Source organism: Oculina patagonica, chromosome 5, assembly GCF_052425735.1.
Source record: "Oculina patagonica isolate OP01 chromosome 5, crgOcupat, whole genome shotgun sequence".
NCBI lineage: Eukaryota > Metazoa > Cnidaria > Anthozoa > Scleractinia > Oculinidae > Oculina > Oculina patagonica.
Window position 1 is genome coordinate 24,821,165 of NC_135762.1, and position 20,318 is coordinate 24,841,482.

At 39.0% G+C, this 20,318-nt stretch overlaps 1 protein-coding gene and 1 long non-coding RNA gene across 2 annotated transcripts; one reads left to right on the plus strand and one right to left on the minus strand.

Annotated features, from left to right (window-relative positions):
- Window positions 1-1,873: 1,873 nt before the first annotated feature.
- LOC144653480 (uncharacterized) lies at window positions 1,874-12,839 on the plus strand. Its single transcript, XM_078513471.1, has 12 exons — window positions 1,874-2,569; window positions 3,802-3,855; window positions 4,362-4,454; window positions 4,596-4,694; window positions 5,222-5,424; window positions 6,339-6,469; window positions 7,412-7,500; window positions 8,223-8,309; window positions 8,655-8,942; window positions 9,545-9,726; window positions 10,324-10,534; window positions 11,215-12,839. The coding sequence occupies exons 1-12, from the start codon at window positions 1,958-1,960 to the stop codon at window positions 11,383-11,385; spliced, it is 2,220 nt and encodes a 739-aa protein (XP_078369597.1). The 5' UTR covers window positions 1,874-1,957; the 3' UTR covers window positions 11,386-12,839.
- Window positions 12,840-15,710: 2,871 nt separating this feature from the next.
- LOC144653481 (uncharacterized) lies at window positions 15,711-20,118 on the minus strand. Its single transcript, XR_013570750.1, has 3 exons — window positions 19,931-20,118; window positions 16,258-17,845; window positions 15,711-16,140 (listed from the first exon to the last, which is right to left on the minus strand). It is a non-coding gene; the product is annotated as an uncharacterized LOC144653481 (long non-coding RNA).
- Window positions 20,119-20,318: the final 200 nt, after the last annotated feature.

Here is a 20,318-nt window from a genome sequence, read left to right on the forward strand (position 1 = left end):
GCGCGGGATTTGCGTGCGCGAGGTAAAAGTGCGAAACGGGCGCGTTTGACACGCGTTTTGCGCACGAGATCTATTTTAGCCTTACGCGTCGCGCGGAGATAAACAACCCCCTCCCCTAGTGCTTCGCTCTAATAACCCGTTGTGTTTACTTACAGAGAACTAAACGAATTAAAAATTTATAACGAGAAACTTGGAGCAATTCTAATATTGAACGCATCTTTTACAAGATGTGCGTTGTCACAGCAAACCGCGAGGTTTTTCTCAGAAAGGGCTAGAAGCAGAAAAAAAGTATGAAGGGGAGAAAACGTGTCGGGCGGAGTACTCCAGAATGTTCGAAATAAAAACGATTTTGGGAAATTTCGCAGTATTTAGATATATTCGGCGAACGCAATTGTCAGTTTCCAGCACCTTGACAAACGTGAAAAAAGGAATTTTGTTTATTATAATACCGAAGTAAAATTGTTTTTTGTTGTTATTGGAAGGCAGTGAAGTTCAATTAAGACTGGAGTCACATGATCGTATTTTTCGGGAACAAGTTATTTTAGTCTGGCAGCGGCAGTTTTGTTTTGAAGGTGGGATTTAGAATATTCATGAAGTGCGCGTGTTTCAATTAAAGGAAAGCTTAAAATTCAGAGACTTCATGCAAATTCGGATATAAAAAACTATGTTTTGTGACAAAAAAAAAAACGTTTTCCAAGTAGCGATTGTATTTCCTTCAAATACACGGGCATTCTACTACTAGAACAATCTTTTTCGTGGTTGTCAAAACCGCAGGAAATTGCACTTTTTATTTTTATTATCTCTTAGTGTCGATTGAAACTTCTAGACTTTCCAACGCCCAAGATTTCACGTAGAGTTCGTTTATTCCAGAATCGAGTTTCCGGCCGAAAAAATCCCTCGTGGACAAGTAGAAACAAGATATCGCTGCGAAATAACAGAAATGATGAGTTGCTTTTCTGCAATTTGCATTAAATAGTTGGCACTAACAATTGGATATGGGAAGTGTGTTTTGCATATAAAGTATCATTTAAGTACTATTAAATTGTAAATAGATATATGTATTTATAAGGAGAGAGGTTTGGACAACTCTAACAAACGTAAACGCTATTAGAAAGTCAAAGTTCTCACGGCAAATTAATTCTCCCATTTTTTTTTACTTTTTCAATAAAATTGCGTGCGATGTACTCGGAATTTTCGCGCCGTGTTTTAATGATGGCCTCAAAATGTCAGTTTTTAAAAATTATTATCAGTTTGCTTGTGATGTCTCATATAGTACAAGCTGGTAATATGCACCGAAAGAACTGTTCGAAGCAAAGTCAAACCAAACTCTGGATTCGCACCGAATTCATAAGTCATTCATAAGAAACACCCACAGACAGTTAAATTGTTTACTGTGAATTATCAAAGTCACACGCACGCGATCAACATAGGGGCGTGACGAGAAAATGAAAGCTATCTATATTCATATTTTTATTCTCAATTTGTATTGGTTCGCAAATTATTCTTTAACGCCCTCTTCGTCATGCATGACAAGATATGCTCCAACCGAATTTGTTTTGCATCGCTATATACAATATAGTTGTCAATTTTCTAAATATGTACCCCGATTTGGGCTTCTCCTGTGCACGGAAAAATCGGAAAGATCAATTCTCGTTTTGATTGCGATGTATTAAACTGGCGTTGGTGAATTTATCTCAACGAGAGCCTTGTTTATGAATGCAGAAGGACACAGAATTTGCTAGATCGCAAATGTTTATAGTCCTCGAGCATCAATTGTCGGGTCAAGTTTATAGATAGAGGGCTAGTCAAGGTTCACGTGATCGACCAATCCGTTGACTCTATTGGGCAGACTTCAGTCACTGATTATCATAATCGTGTAGTAAATCGTTCTGGTAAATTCACCCGCGAGACTTGGGTGTAGCTTCGCGACAAAGGGTGAAAAACATTCGCTGAGAAAATGGCGAATAATACCACTACTCCGGCTCCGACCCCAACTCCAACTGGCGGTCCCGATGAAGCCACGGATGCTACAAGCAAATTCATTTCGGCGCTAATTCTCAATCTGGTTATAGCGCTTGTGTGCCTGATCATATTTTGCCTTTTGCGGCAAAAGCACAAACGTGTTTACGCGCCAAGAGAGCTTTTGGTGGAAGCACTGGCTCCGGGAAAGCGCGCGGAGTCGTTTTTCTCATGGGTAATTCCCGCATTCGTCGTAAAGGACGACGAAGTTTTCCATTACGCTGGCATCGATGCGCTCGTCCACATGCGATTCATGAAGCTTTGCTTTAAAATCGCCCTGGTCCTTATGCCGTATGGAATCATTGTGCTCGTCCCTGTGAATTACTACGGCGGAGCGGACCTGAGCGGACTGGATAGGATAGCGCTTTCCAATATTGTGCCCGAGTCGCCGAAGGTTTGGGCTCATGTCGTTGCCGCATGGGTTTACACTTTGATCATATGTTATCTTTTGTACCAAGAATGGAAAACGTTTATTGTCTACCGCCAAGAGTTTCTCAGTCAAGGGTTGGCCCAGCAGTACGCGGTGTTGGTCAGAGATCTGCCGGCAAAGGTTAGTGGAGATAAAGTTTAATTTGCGTTTGATATATTTTTACTAAAAACTGTCAAATCAAATAAATTTGTCTTAGACGACCTGAGAATGTCAAGTCGAATTTCTCACAGCATGTACATGCAGCTGGCTGGATAAAGGTGTACCCTCAATATAAATAATACATTAAAAACAGGCGGATTGAATAATTGGTTTTCTTTTGAAATGTTGCGTTACTTACAGTAATCGTGACAGTTCGACGTGACACGTGCTTTGAATTGGCTTTGTTCGATCACGCGAGGGCAGACGTTTCCATTTTGCCTTATTAAGAAATGTTAGCGCAAAACAAGAAGAAAACAAAAGATGACGTTTTCAGCAATTGCTTATTTATTCGAGAAACCCAAAAAGAAAACTCCAGAAAAAAGCAAAAACATCCAAAGGGAACTCTAGATCATTCATGGAAACGTCACAGGTTATCTGTTATGTTAGACAAAACACACACACTCTCTTTGTAACCGTCTTTTGTGATCTACACGTGTACCTGTAATGACGTGTCACGTCTTTTGTTTTGTTTTATTAGGTAGTTTTGACTATGATAATTAGCACGCATAAGTAATGTTAATACGGTGTTGGCGGTCAGAGATTGGAAGCCCGGTTCGCCCGTTCTGTTATGATCCGAACTATCTTCAGGACCAGCAAACCCGCCAACGCATTTAAACCTCAACTAACCCACTAACCTGATTTAATTCGTTTGCCAGTTTTCCATTAATACGGCCTCAAACGTGATTGTGAATTTTTTCCCCTTGCATGTTGTTTTGACTATCGGAGTATTAAAGATCCCCCGTCACCTTTCGCGAGACAGCGGAGCACATCAATTCCCACAAACTTTAGCACAAAAATATATAGTTATTTTGTCATACATATACACGAAAAAAGTTGTCATCAATTGGAAAAGGCTCTCAGTCTTTGAGCAACGGGAAAAAGAGGCCGAAAACCAAGGAATAAAAAACATACATGTGTAAGGGGTGTGTCTGTTTAAGGTATAATTTGTACTCTTTGTGGCACAATTATCGAAAACTATTTAGCAAGTTACTACAAAATCTTAAATTCAACAACTTGATTAAGAATTCACACGGCGAATAATTATTTATTTTGACACTAACACTGAGAAAAGGCTTGAATAAATCATTTCTGACTCTGTAAATTCAATTTAATGACTTAATGCGTTCATTCTTTTTTTTTTTATTTTTTATCAGCTCAAGGACCAAGAAAGTTTGACGAGCCATGTGCAGGAACTATTTCCAGACCAGGTAGAAAGAAACTTTATCATTACAGTCGCATCTTGAAGGGGCAGCCCTATAGTGCATGAGCCCGGTCAGTGCGAGGGGTATGCCTGTATGTATTTATGTAGATGCGGCGTATACATCAAAAGCATTAGAATTAAAATATGCGCAATTTGATTCAAAGTAGACGCCACAAATATTCCTTGACTGTAAAAATGACGCTGAAGACAAAAAAGATTAGGAGGCATAGTTTTGAATGACCGCGCAACCGTGACATCCGTTACTATGGGACGTCACGCAACGTGCCACCAAAAGAGCTAACGAAAAGAGTTAGCGTATTATTCAGCCGGCTTTTCGGCTTCTTGCTCGATGATCAGTAAGAAAGGACTGTTCGTAGTCTCTAACAGTCGATCGCTTTCCTAATAGTTAAATGTTTTACTGTAAATCACAAATGCCGTTTGCTAACTTTAATTTATCCGGCGTGTTTCAGGGTTGTAACCTAAATTTCTTTTTTTTTTTTTTTTTAATTTCAGGTTGAAGACGTTGTCATTGTAGAAGATCTGGCCAAGTGGCAAGATCTTGTGAATGAGCGTGACGCACTTAAATGGAAGCTAGAACATGCAAATGTAAGTTTTTTAATCAAAACTTTTAGTAAAATTGAGGCATAAATGTAGCATGTCAGCTTCGGCTACCGTATTTCAGTTCTTGTCTAGGTATAAATTGAAGCATTTTGCGGCTAATGTCTTTATGTATGATTTGTATTGCAGGCAGTACTCGAGAAAACTGGAGAGAGGCCAATGCATCGCAAGTTCTGTTGCTGTGGAGCAAAATTGGATTCCATCAACACGTATGAAAAAGAGCTTGAAGTAAGGAGCTTAATGATGTAACTGGTGCATGATATGGGTGAATTAATTACTCTCTAAAACGGCGCGTTATATTTTTATATTACGACTAGTTAAATTTCAAGCTTACATATGTGAGGGCAATAAGCTAAATTGAACAGGTTTATCGGTATCGATATCGATATTGAGATAGCGTGCAAATTGAGCGAGGGAAAAAACAACGACAGATTATGTTTAACTGTGGACAGATGGAGTCGCCATCTCGAATAATTTGGCGCGCAATATCTGGCGAGAGGGAAAAGCTACTCCACAAACGGTGTTTGGGACGGGCCTCGTCAAAACAAGCAATAGTGCATGGATTATTCAACTAGACTGCTATACAAGGGTCGCATTATTTTTTTTTTATCGTTAGCTGTCAAAACATACCGATAATAAGTCGACCGTCAACCTTTAAACCACCCCCTCCCCCACTCCCTTTGCACCTCCTCCCTCTCCTTATTGAGCGAATTGTCGTTTAAAGGATCCTCTTTAAGACAGCATTTCTTCTGCAGGCAGTACAGGCCAAATTAGATGCGGAAACGGAGAAGAAACACGACCCTCTGCCCACCAGTTTTGTGGTGTTCCGTTCTCTCCGTACATCAGCACTGTCAACGCAGGCGAAGTGGGACCCCTCCCCCCTGACTATGGACGTCATGCCGGCCCCTGAGTTCGCAAGTGTTATCTGGAATAACCTTTCCATTGGACTTTGGCAAAGGTAAAATATACATACTGCTTTTACTTCTTTTAGATATAAATGAATACTTTTACTGTTACCTTGCTGCTTGTCCTCCCATCATCCCACAATTTACAGTGCATAAAGGTTTTTTTGTCTAGCATAGGGCGACATTTTGCAATATACAGTGGTTCGTCTGTTCGTGAACGTTATGATGTTCATACCGCAGCCCTAGCAGGCTTTCATTACGCCTCTTACATCTGAGCAAATATACAGTCTGTGTTAGAGACTTGTGGCTCATCAGGCTGGGGCTCATCCCAGTATTTGTAGCATGAAGCAGTATTTCTACTCTCCCCTGGATGGGATGCTAGTCCAGCGCAAGGTTACCCCCAGCAGTAAATTCGCTGGTACCCATTTATACACCTGGGTAGAGAGAGTCAGTATGAGAGTAAAACGTCTTACCGTATTTTCTCGATTAATCGCCGGGCCCCGAATAAACGCCGGGTCTCCAAGGTAGAGTTGTAAGTAAGCCTTCCAGGCATTTATTTGAGGTGTAATATGCTTTAGGTATGATGGTAAATTACGTTCATGTCACAAATAATGATTTAAAACCCTTGTTTAATAAACATTTTGCTCCAATTAACTGCACCATTCAAATTAACGCCGGATCTACGGCGTCAAGTTTGAAATAAACGTCGGGGGCGTTTAATTGAGAAAATACGGTACTCAAGAATACAACACCATGCCCTGGCGAGAGCTGGAACCCAGACCACTCGAACCGGAGTTCAGCGCACTAACCATTAGGCACACGCCTCCCATAAATATTTCAGTACAATTTTTTAAATGATTTAGATTTGCCACGACATCAATGCAACGTTAGAAAGAACATTTAAGATCCCATCGTGAATAATCTATATAATTTTTTAAAATTTTTTGTACTTTTAATTTTTTGCTAGAAAAATACGTACAGTACTGATCTATCTCCTGGTGTTATTGCTGGTATTCTTCTGGACCGTGCCTGTTGCTTTCACATCAACTTTGATTGAGCTACAGAACCTGACAAAAATCGCGCCATTTTTGAAACCAGGTAAGATTGAACATTATTTTGTCTAAGGACAAAACCCTAAAATATCTAACTTTAAGGGGCTATGTCACGGATTTTAGGTATTATTTATTTTATTTATATAAGAGTCGTAACTTCATTGGCAGAGCAAAAGTCTTAGGCACAATTAACCGCCACATAACAAACAAGGATAATAATTTCGAGCATTGTAAATGACACTCATACAATGCAAATTGAGAGAGTCGGGCCGACGTTTTTTAAGTTTACCCAAACGCAATCCATTTTAATCTTCGCGAATTTTGCCCATCCATGCCCCCGTTTTGGCCTTTTTGTGTTTCTTTTGAGTAATTCTACAGTTTAAAGCCGTTATTGTGATATTTCAGTTTATCCTATGACCAGTTGGTCAGTGCCTTAAATTGCCTAACATTGTGTGACATAGCCCCTTTAACATGTGCATATTATGTGGGCCTCCAGGAGTGGGGAGGGGTCCATGTTCCCTTGTTCGAATTCCCAACAAAATTTTCCTTTTGTTCCCGTGTCCCCTAAAAGTATTTCTTCGATTTTGGTGTTCCTTGTTCGCTAAAATATGCTCTTGTTCCCGTGTTCCCAGTTTTATTTTCCTTTTGTTCTCATTTTCCCAAAAGGTTATTGACCATGTTCCTTGTTCCCTGAAACCGCTGTGAGAGCCTCTATTATCACAAACAGTTACTCTAAAACTTCTCTTTAGGACTACACCTCGTGTATTTATAAACGGTAGAAACATAAGTCGTCTGCTGTGAAACTCTCTGGTTTCCAAATGTAATTCATCCTTAGCATCAAATCTGTTTCAAGAAAACTATGCATGAGAAATACTTTCTCAAGGAGAGTTAGTCGTATGCTTAACAGCCCTCTGGTGCATTAATTATTCTAATTTACACAGTTGGTTATTATGACTTTGAAAACGTTCTGGTTACATTTTCTTTGTAGTGTTGGAACTGAGCGCCTTTGTGAAAGGAGCAATTGAGGGTTTCCTATCCGGTTTGGCTCTGATAATTTTCTTCGCAATATTGCCTTTGGTTAGTAGAAATGTACATTCATTGCACGCTAAGGGTTAGAAACGCTTTTTAAAATGTTTAGCTTAGAAATTTAAGACAAATGTATGCGCGTTTGCCATTTCACAGGAAAAAGGAGCCCTGAAATGACTTTGCATCGATAGATTTCTCACAGACTTTTTTCTGCTCTTCCTTTTTGCGAAGAAAAAATAACTAGCCTTATTTATTCAGAGTTTGTTGGAACCATCGACAACTGTATATTACATGAGTGAATAGGGTAGACAGAGGCAAGCGCGGGACGAAAGCGCGGGAAGCACGCGGGAGGCAACTGAAGAGCGGGCTGCAAGCTCGGAAAGAAAGCGCGGGAAGGAAGCGCGGGTGGCAAGGGTGGGCGGCATGCTCGGGAAGAAAGCGCGGGAAGAAAGCGCGGGGGGCAAGCGCGGGAAGAAAGCGCGGCAAGAGAGCGCGGAAAACAAGCGCGAGAAGTAAGTGCGGGAGGCAGGCACGGAAAGCAAGTGCGGGACGCAAGCTCAGGAAGTAAGCGAGAAAAAATTCACCACAACCAAATCAAGAGCTTTTTTTGTTTGGCACGTGATTGGCCGAAGAGATAGCACCTTTGTTCTGAGTGGCTAGAACATGTTGCACAAGTTTCTTGAGCCAATTTCTAAGCTAAGCAACGGAAAACTAAATTAAGGTAATTTTAAAGGTCAGTATTTTAATATGTTAACTCTTTCCTTTCCCCCTAGATTTTGCAGCTGTTTAGCAAGCTAGAGGGAATACCATCGAATAGTGAAGTCGACAGATCTGTGCTGGGAAAGTTCTTTATTTTCATGGTAATGACGGGTTATTATAGCTGTGTTTCTCGTAGGAACCATGGTAACGTCATGATCAAAAATTGATCAAATGATCAAAATTGTTTTGTTATTGTATTTAAAAACAGCTAACAGTAGATTTTAGACAAGTTTAATAGATATGAAATGATATCTTATTTATCATACTTTTCACGTGGATCTAAGCGCAAAGTGTTTCACGCTTGAGCCGGAAAGACTCCATTCAACAATTTTTTTTTCGAAAACTATCATTCTGCCGTATAAGTAACTGCTGAAATCTAATGTATGCAACAACACCTTCATGCGAGATTACACTTTAAGTTTTCCTCTTTTCAATGTGTTTGACAGCTCGTGAACAAGTTCTTGTTCCTGACATTTGCCGGATCAGCCCTTAACAAAATGCAGGAAATGATGGACAATCCAAGCCAGATTCCAACATTCCTGGCAGAAGCTCTTCCATCACAGGCCATATTCTTTATTTGTTACATCATGCTGGCGACTCTCACTGGATATGCCATGCAGCTACTGCGCATTGTGCCGCTTATTTTAGTGGCAATCAAACGCAAGTGGCTCGCCAAGACACCCCGTGAAGACGCGTTGGCCTGGAAACCACCGCCTGTCTTGTACGATCGTGTTGTAAGTTGCGGATGTTTATAAATTACCTTTATTGTTTCTTTTCCTGGTAAAGAAGTCGGTTATCCACGATCCACGTTTTGCGATTCACGACCTATATGACCGGCACTAGCCATAATCGACTTCTCAAAGTCAATATTGGTTGGTAATAACTGCGCTGGGGATGAATTAATGATTAGCAAATAGCTGTATAAAACTAACGTGCTTTCTCTATGCACTCTTCTTTGGTACGCAACATTAAGCTAGCTGTCTACTGAGCCCTTTTCTCGAAGGTTCCGAAGCTTTTTACACCCGGAAAGCCATAGCAAAACCCCAAACCCTTATGATCACAGAGCTGTTTTATTAACATATTTTTAATATGAACAGAAGCTCCTTTCATACAAAGTTTCAGGCCTATTCACCTCTCCGTTTTTTCGATACAGATATTAAAAAATAGCTTTGCGGGCCCGAAACGTTTTCGGAGCTTTGGAGAAACAGGCCCCTGGGATTTTCCAAGGCCAAAGCGATTCCTCGTACTTTGTCTATATACCACGAGTAACAATACCCAGGGCAGTATACAACAAATAAGTTTCTGATTGTGTTATTTTCTTCTTGTTGTCTTCCAGTTTGCCAATCATCTGTTTATTCTGATCGTGGGCTTGTCTTACTCAGCCCTCGCACCAGTCATCACTCCATTCGTCGCCATGTACTTTGGGTTTGGTTACGTGGTGTGGATGCACCAGACACTCAGCATTTACATGCCAGTATACACCAACGGCGGGATGATGTGGCCCAGAGTTTTTAACAGGTAAAAAAATCAACCGAGGCTGATCCGATCAACATCAAATTTCTACTGCAAACCTCTATTTATTGTGAAGTCGTCAGGTGATGTGAATGAGCAAAACCATTAGCATTGTCTTTGGCTTGCAGTGCAGGCCTTTTCCGTGTGCGCGCGAGAGTATTAGATAGCGATCGAGTAGGTTCGGCGCCATGTTAGATGAGGGCGGAGAGAGGTTTGGAAGCGAGGAAAAGCGCGAGGACGCGTTTTCTCCTATCCCCAATCCTCTCCCGAGTACGAATCCAAGATGGCGCTCGCCCGATCAAAATGCGTTCGAATTCGTTCGCTAAAATACGCGTGCATTGCAGGCTACATTGTCTTGATGTACCATCTCTTGCAGTATTCGTGTCCTAAAACCATGTTTCAGCTAAAGGTGATGATGATGATGACCGTGACAACTGTGATGATGATGATGATGATGATGATGATGATGATGATGATGATGATGATGAGAAGTTTTAGCATACTGACACTAGAACGCTAAGCAATCTTAAAAATATAATCTTCTGCAAAGAAACCCTGGATTATTTTCATTTGTCATGATTATAAGTTTTCTCCCCTTTGTAGGATGATCGTAGCAACATTGACGTTCCAGCTACTGATGATTGGTGTGATTGGCTTGAAGCAAGTGTACGCCGCTTCCGTATTACTACTTCCGCTTCCGGTCATCACAGCCCTGTTCTATTTGGTCATACTGCAGCATTACATCAGACCTTCTGCGAACCTGGCGCTTAGCGGAGCCCATGGCTTGGAGGATCCTGCTCCAAACTTTATACAGGTATTAAAATTGGGTGTGTTTGTTTTTGACGAACAGACAGACAGACAGACAGACAGACAGACAGACAGATGGAGAGAGACATAAACAGGAAGATCGACAGAGTGAGTAAGTGAGTGAGTGAGTGAGTCAGACAGGCAGACAGACAGACAGACAGACTAACAGGATGTTCGACAGACCAACCGACCGACATACAGACAGACAGACAGACAGAAAGACAGATATGATTGATTGATTTAAAAGACAAACAGACAGGCAGACACGTAGATAGACAGACAGACAGACAGACAGACAGAACGGCCCTAATCCACGAAACACCCGCGCACGCTTTTACTCTGAGGACCTGCTGCCAATCATAATAGTTGCCTGTTTAGCCAACCAAATTTTGAGTTGCCAATAATCAACCAATGTGTATGCTAAGTAGATTGTTATTAGATCTAGTTTTCTTGTTCGTTGTAGGCTAAGATACGTATGAAAAAACATGAAAATAAAATTAAAGACATTGTATAAGGCTCCGATGCTGTCAATTAACTGGACAAAATTGTCAGGTCAGACATTTCAAGGTCGTAAGTTTTCGTCACTATCATGATTGTCTGGCGATCGTCTGCAAGTAGCCACGTTTACGTAATCCATTGGCCATGTTGATTAATTATAATAAATTATCTTTTTCCTTTTTTCATTAGGACATAGGTAAGAGCTACACCAGGATTCAAGGTGTACCCTTCCCGGATCGAGATCTTCCCACAGCTGACAAGAGCGAATCCTCAGAATCGATCAACCAAGCTGGTGGAGGTGAACTCGAAACAAGTCTACCGCTGACCCCTGCAGCTGACAAGGACAAGGAAGCTGTTTAGAATATACTGCAAATGCTAACAGTCCAGGAAACAACGAATAACAAGGAATCTTTAGAAGAAACTGACGTTATGTAGCTATCCGGGACATATTTTTTTTTTCGTTTATTGTAGGCTTCTTATAAACAAGGAATTCCTGATCAGGAAAGGTTACTGTTGAGAATCGTAGAAGATAAATTAGATCTGAGAAAAATTGTTTCAATTTGATGTATTTTTTATTTTTTTTAGTTGGTAATGAAATTTTCATTTAGGTAGGATTTAGTTTTGTAATGAGATAACACTATAAAATTAAGTCAATGTGAGCGCATAGGGTTAAGTTTAAAGAGTAGCTGCTTGTTTTTAAAGAGACATTATGTAACCCAATTCATGTGCCAAAAAGGCTCATAAATGTCGACACTTAGCTGATGCATGAAGTGACTGCGAAAATTGCCACTCAACCTGGATGAAATGGCAGTCAATCGCAGGCTCCCCCCTCCCCTTAGATCTTCGGTTAGGTTGCCCCAGCATTTCAACAGTCACTGTCCGCATCTTTCCCCATAGAAAGGCAACAAATATACGACACATGCGAAATTTCATGGTCGGTTTAGTACAAGGGAAGATTAATAATGGATAGGGTAAAGTGTTTTGGTTCGTGATGTTGTTGTTGATCAATCGGAAGCTTTCTTTTCCTGCTATACGTATTCATTCAACACACAAAAACACAACTCGAAGACCATGAGTATACCCAACATCTGACCTGGCCTCAAATTTCTATTTTCGTTCTCTTCTACCTCGCCTCATCTGATAAGAAACTATAGAACGTTGACATGGCTTTCATTTTGGTGTTTTCAAACAAGAACCTTGGCCATAACAAAAGAACTCATTTCTCAGTTGTGAGAAATTGCATTGTTTTAGAACGCCACGATGGCGATCGTGAGGTCATGTGAAAACTTCTCGATATGTACAAGTAAGTAGTTAAGATATAAATATTTGAAACTAGAGTAAAGTACAACTCTGCATTCTTTTGAATTCTGTAAAGCTTGTTTGGATGGTATTATTATTCACTCGGGTGTTTTTGGATATCTTCGTCAGTATAAATGTATCAGGCATACAACATTGAAACAAACTTTAAACCTTCTTTCTAACCTGGCATGTACGTGAACTAAATTTGCAATTCACTTTCTGGCTATCATATATCTGCTTTTTTAACTGATAGATAGCTATAAACAATGACTTTAGCAAAGATTGCCCTATAACACTGATGTTTATGATAAATAAAGATGGATGGTAGTGAAACAAGAACGATGTAATGCTCATTATGTCAAGGGCGTGAGACAGAGTCCTCGATGGATTTGAACCCATGCGACTGTTTGTGGATCTTTTTTTGATTGTTTTGTAAAACCACTATTAAGGTATTTTATGCAAGCGCAAGTTTTAAAGATACAAATAAAAAATACTAAAATAATAGAGTACAAATATTCAGAAGCATGGTAATTCAAACTACTAATCACCGAAAATATTGTCTTCTAACCGATCGATAGCTTAGTTAATATAATGGCACTTGTTATTCTCCAGTGACTGGTAATTTTTTTTTTTTTTGGTTTTGGGTTGAACAGTTGTTGAAAAGTCACTAGAGATATCCATGTTTTATAAAAACGTTTTTCCTTTCTTGCCTCTCTCACTCCCTCCATTCTTTCCTCCGTCAAACAAACAATCAATCAATCAATCAATCAATCAATCATGCAATCTGTCTAATGTCCGATGCTGCTCCACTATTAAAATTCCGCACGACGTTTGAACCAGACCTTAGCTTCCTTCACGATGCAACAAGCAAACAAGGAAGTTCGTCTCAGTGATTTAGATCATGCATATGTGCACAGGATTCGGGTAAACGGAGTTCATCAAGCTGTGTGAGAACAGCTTCAAAAGAAACAGTTTCCTATTTTTTTTTTAAGGAATTAACATCAAAACAGAGATACAAAGAAGATACCGGACATTAAAACAGGGATACCGGATTTACAACCTTTTTCTATCGCTACTTTCGTCCGGTGTCTGACATTTGTAGAAGGCAGACTAAGAGAATATATCGTGTTACCGTTACCATTGTTGAGAGCCTAACCATAAACAGCCCGGGGGTGGGGGGGGGGGGGGGGGGGGGCACTTTCTATAAATGGGCTAATGGGGATGTGCCGCTGGATGGGGTCGCATTTTCACGACTGGACTGACTATAATGGGGTCACCATTTCAAGCATTTTTTATAGGGTGACTAGAATGGGGTCACACTTTTCCGGGATTTTGAGAGTACGAAAATTCTGGCAAGTTGTGATTTATGAACGGAAATTTTCCCTGAAAAAAATGTTACCGTATTTATTGCTGTTGTTCAATATTTGACAAACAGCTCCCAGAAAGTGACTAAGTTGGGGTCGTAAAAATTAAATTTACTCAAAAGTGACTAAGATGGTCTATAATTGGCCATAGAATATGACTATAATGGGGTAGGGGTTCTGAGAGGCCAGCGGCACATACCCAACAAAAATTTACCCAAGTACGCCCCCCCCCCCCCCCGAATAAACAGGCTATCCAAAGTGCAATTCAGGCTAAAAGAAGTGAATAGTAGGCTAACTGGAGTGCGCAGTAGACTAACAGGAGTGAAAGTCTGCAAGTCTGCAGTCTGCAAATATCAGACAGCGACTTTCGTCGGGTCCTTACTTTCGGGTGTCTAAAACGTGTGCCATATGAATTCTTGGTTTTCATGTTACGTCATAAAATTCTGAAATCAAAATTCACTAGGCCTACTAAATTCTCGTTGTGATTAGACGTAAGATAAACTAAAAATATATTTTTTTTGCAAATTTCCAGATCGATAGTGTCATTCGTTTTTTTAAACAGAGCATTTTGAATATTTGAGTTCTCCGTAGTATGTGACATCAAGCTGAGTGCCGTGACAAAGCTGTTTTGTTTGAAAAAAGGCCTTTCCTTTCCATTTTCAGCAGATTGAACATTTCAGATATAATAAGTAGTGTTTATGTGAAACTGTACTAGCTCATGAGCCAAAGATTGCCGCTGTTGTAAACAGAATCGAGTTCGAGATGGTTTCTCTGACATCACGGCGGCCATATTTGTGTCCCTCGGCAGGACACAGTTATGGCATCTCCATACTAAGCTTTATAAATTTGCGTGGAAAGGTTCGGCAAATAACTCGCGAACGGTACACCGCACAGACCTGAAACTTGGAGAAATTTTTTATCTATTTATCGTCTATAATATTTGAAATTCGTAGCTTCTGTATTTGAATGGTTTCGAATTTATTTTTTGATTGCGTGACAGTGAAAACCAGCAATAAGATCTTACTTGACACAAATGCTACAAAATGCGAGAACATGCAAGCAATTATCCTTTTAATGTTTTTATTAGTTTTTTTTTTGTTCGAATAACTTTTTGTTCGAATAACTTATCCCTTAAATAAAACGACCTATTTCTTTATCAGATCTATGAGATGTGTTCCGTTGGAAGGAGTTTTTGACGTCAGTATTTTAGTACACAACATGCGGTATCTGTTATCGCTACTGTTTCTAGACATTCGAGATATGTTTCTGACGTAGTCACTTCTTTTGGAGGTTCACTTCTTTGGAATGTTATAAAGAATGTTACTTTCTGAGGATCGCTGCCGCATATGAGCTCGTAACTTGTAGGCGACAGAATTTTTCGTTTCTTTTTGTCTTAGTTTCATAGTTTCGTGTTAGTTTTCGTGTTAAGTTCCCTTTGTTTTTAGTCTATAACGCGTTCCAAACTAAAATGTGGCGTTCCAATTTAGAAAAATTCCGCTCAAAGTTACCATAACCTGCTGAAATAATTTGTTATTCCGAACGATATGGCCTTATTGCACTGAGGAAAATTGTCATTCCGTCAAGTACAGGGTATTAAGACATAACTTTTTCCCTATTCCGACAAATCGCCACGTTACCTTTTGTACCTCTCAAGACCTCAATAACTTTTTGAGAATTTTTGACACCCCTCAAGAGCTCACTAAAAATTTTCAGAAATTCTGAAAAATACTTAGGCCTTCAAAATTTTTGACTCTCCTCAAGAGCTCACTAAAAAATTGAAATCTGAATTTTTTGACTCCTTAAGACCTCACCAAATTAAAAAATCAGAAATTCTGAAAAAGACTTAAACTTTCAGAATGTTTGACACTCCTCAAAAGCTCACTGAAAAATTCAGAATTTCTGAAAAAATTTTAAGCTTTCAGAATTTTTAACACTCCTCACCTGAAGAGCTCACTAAAAAATTCAGAAATTCTGAAAAAAAACTTTAGCTTTGAGAATTTGTAACACTCCTCAATAGCTCACTAAAAAATTCATACATTCTGTTACAGAATTTCTGACACCCTTGAGGACCTAAAAAAAATTCAAAAATTCTGTTGCCCCCAAAATTAAATTTAAATTTTGTGAAGCCAGGAGGAGATCTACATGTACATGCAATAGAACAAACACTCTATAATTTAAAAAAGATAAATAATATTCACCTCAACCCAACCCTTCAAATAAAAGAACAGGCTTGTAGAAGTCGGATAACCCATTGTAAGCAATGATTTCTATAGGCACATAAATAACATTTCAAAAGTTTTTATTTTTGCTGCACACATTTAACAAAATGCCACCTATATTGTACATGTAGTCTATGGACAGGCTTCCTAATAAGGTACTGTAAAATTCTGGTTGTAAGCCCTGGGCATACTCAATTCGTAAGGAGTCTTGGGTGGGCTTACAAATTGTGAGGCTTATGTTTCTGGGTGATTAGGTGAAATAAAAATATAGTTTTTTTGTAACATTTCAAATGATCCACGACAAAGTTCATGAGTTATGTTTTGAAGTCATAAAGTGAAAATAAAGCAACATTTAGCTCTGTTCAGTACTGTCACTGGGGGCTTGTATCCTTAGCCTTATAGCCGGATTTATTCTTTCCTTTCTGGAAGTTCCAGGTTGGGTCTATAACAAGGAAGCTTTTAGGCAAAGGGGCTTATAACCAGAATTCTTCAGTATAGGACAAATAATCTTTCCCCCGAGACCATGCTCAGCTCTATTCCTTCACCCTTTTGGCCTATACATGTACATTATTTTATTTCTACAAGGAAGCCTGCAAACAGGCTGTTTTAGTGCTGGAGAATTGCATGTATTGTAACCTAGTGTCCTAGCTACAGGTAATAATATTACTACGTAAACTGTGAAATGCATGTACAATGTACTGGTAAATAAACCCAAAAGATGAACAGACATTAGCTCACAAAACTCCCTGACTATCCCTAATAAATAATGTTTCCTTGACCAAATATACATTGTAGGTATAAAACCATTTTTTGAGTTGCAACATGCACTGATATTACTGTAATCTTGGACATCAGCCTTTCATAAGAGGGCACATTTTTCTTCAAACTTCACTTAGAAAAGATTGTTTGCTTCACGAAACAAATATCACTGCATATTTTAACATCAAATGGAGTTTGTTTATCTACAGTTTGTACATGACCTGTATAACATGTATGGAAATATTCATTCAAATGGGGGATCACTTTATGTTACCATGAATTTTATTGCCAAATTTCATGAAAGAAATGTGAATGGCAGATTCCAAATTCAAAATTTCATGTTGAGCTTCCACAATCTACTATTGTTCTCTCTGGCTTAGAAGTTCTAAAAGTCCATTCCCTGCTCCTCAACCAAAAAAGAAAATCCTAGGAATACAGTAAAAAACTGTGAGTAAGAACCTAGGTTTTTCCAGGTTAGCCTAAACAGGTTCTTACATAAATGGTAGTGAACACAAATTTAAGCTATTTAGGTTCTAGTAGGTTAAATTTCATTGTTGCTTATAGAATATTAATTTAAGGGTGATATTCTTCCTATTATTTGTGTATTAAATTTGCATACCTGACAAGTGTTTCTTTAAAAATGAAGCACTAATCCATCACAACATGACATTGTATACATGTACAGTAAAGCCTTGTCCTACCTTAACTTATTTTTCCCAAAAGCAAACATATTTTCAATCAACTTTAGAAAGTAAGAACCTGTTTTTAAATTTTAGGTTCTTACTTGCAGGTTTTTACATATCTTGAAATGATCCAGAATCCCCAAGTGCTTTGTAAAAATAGTATGGAATCACTGACTAGAGACAAACTCAGAATTTTTATAGGCCTGAAGGCTTTGTACACTCTAGGCATACTCACAGATATTGAAATGGAGACTTGTTAGAAAGTTTTTTTTACAAGTCATATATTACGAGAATAACACTGTCACAAATGCCCCAGGTTCAATTCTAACATGCCTAAACTGATACCTTTGATTGGCATACATGTATGAATTTATAGTTGTTTAAAATCAGACTTAGCTCCTTGCTGTTTTCTGAATCACTGAATAGATGCAAAACTGCTGCAGTCATATAAAACTGTTGTTTGTACTTTTTCTGTGTTTTCTTGTGTTACTTTAACCTGAAAAAATATAAAAAGCAAATGAATTCCACATTTACATGTAGCTTTAGGTAATTAAGGTCATTGCCCTGTTTTGCATTGCGCATCCTTACTGCGCAGAATTTTACGCGTAACTAGCGCGCGCGCGAGCACATCAACAACATGGCGGCTTTTTTCTATGCGGCTTAGTCCGCGAGAGAAGTAAATTGTCATATTTTGGGTGTAGCGATCAAATTCTTTCTGTAAAATGAAAACAGATCAATTCATGTGTTTGAAAAATAAATTATCGCTGAAAAAGTGTACTTTGCCAGTACTCGCAGAGGAATTATAAAGGAATTATATGAAATATACATGGTCGTCCTGCTCCTAAACGAATCTGGTGACCCCCCTTTTTTATTTCAAAATTTTAGTTCCCTTGAAGTAATAAACCAGTAGGCGAAGTTTGGTTAAAAATCTATGTTCAGTTTAATTTCGGAGCAATGACCTTAACATGTAGTATTAAAGAATTATTAGGGCCTGTTTGCATCGAAGTCGGGTGTCAAGCTAAAAGAGCTACCATACATGTAGGCGAGCCAACTTTTCAAAAGTTTCTGTAAAAAATCCATTGAAGCATTTACATGCTAGACAGGAAACCCACCTAACGCTTACCGGGGCAGTCGGCCTGCTTGCCCAGGGCACCCTCTTATGCGGGATAGCCTTTTGCCATGTACAGTGTAAACCGTTATGCCTGGGCTATCACAGCTTGCTGGGGATAAGTCTTTGCATGTGTTCTAAAATTAAATTTATTTTGAAGTTTACGGCATAAAATGTATAAATTCTTGACCAAAACAGTGCTCTTTAACCGAAATTACATCAAATTATTTTTATCTGTAGGCTGGTAAATATTTCTTTCCGCAACAGCTTATTATTAAATCAAAATTCGAAATTTTTGTAAGAATAATATCCTACATGTACTGTAATTCAAAAACTATAATTTTCTTCAATCATTTGGAGCTATACAAGGTTTTCTAACACTGTGACGCGCGGGTAGAACTGAAGGGCTGTGAATTTTGTATGTAAAGGCGGGCTATGTTTCATCCCTTCTACAGTAGACGGGTAACTCTGTTAGCCGGGGCACCCTCCCTCCATGAAAACAGGCCCTAATCGTTCCTACACATGTAAATGAAGAGGCGGGGTATAGCAAAGATATTGTTGTCATCACCTACATGTATTACCGGTAAGCAATTTATTGGATGAGGTTGAGCATGATATGATATTTGTGAATTATCAAAACCGAGATCTGTGTTAATTCATGATATCATGCGAAAAACCAAATTCAATAATTGTTTTATTGTACGTTTTCAAACAATTTGCAAACAAAGACTTTTATCTGATGCAAAATGGCTTTAATTCAAAATAAGCACTAACATAATGTGGTTCCTCCAGGTTCTTCTCCCTCAAATAACCATTCAGATTTTTTACACTTGTTTTTGCTGTTTTCTTTAGTGTTTTTAGAATCTTTGTTCTCGATCAAAACTTTCAATTCCTCATTGGAAACGCAGGCGATTCGCTCAGTCATACTTTCAAAAGTTTGACAGCGCTAACATTGCAGGGATGAGGGGCTTGGAAATGCTGCAGATATTGGGTTATCATGTCAAGTTCACATGTTACTGTATATTGACTGATTGCTCTCGACCAATCACATGTTTCAAAGTAATTCTAATGTATAATAATGTTATTTATGTGCCAACAAGAAAACTATTGACTAGCGAAACAAAGAGTTCTTTTGTTCAACTTGTTGGACATTTAAAAAACAAAGGCAATGTCTGTAAACAGATATCTTCCCTATTCTGCAATCGCTCCTCGGGAAAAGTGCCTATTGAGTTATACCTCGTTCTCAAAGCGTTCCGACGCATGTAAATGAAGTGGTGGGGTATTCTCAAATTTCTGCAATCGTTCCGACTATTTGTGCGACAAAATGGCGGATAATACAATGGTCGAATATTTGAGCAATGTAGTTTGTGTGAATGAAATGATTGCCTCTGCCGCCAGTTACGTGAAAGACTAAACCTAAGCTTAAAGCTCTGGTTGGTTTTAAGAAGATGTACATATAAAAGCTCTACTCACCAAAACACTTTGTAAACGACCAAGACTGACATGGTGTACATGTTGCACGGTGTTCTACTGACACTTCAAAGCACAAGGACTTTGATCGGCTCCAAGAATCCCAAGCTTCTGTTCACTATTTCCATTTCACACAAGATTTATAAAGCATGATCTGTTATCCTAAACGTGATTAATACTATAAGAAACGCTTTACAGTTTTGTAAACAAACCGTGTTGAACGAGCAGCATAATTCAAATCGAGCGGGTCGAAAACGAAACGATTCAACGAATTCAATAGTCACGTGGGAGGATTAGAGTACCATGATTGGTTAAGCCAGAGAAATCCGCTGGAGAATTCAACTGCAGACTCAAGAATGACCGTTTTTTAGGGGGCGGATCAAAGTTACGG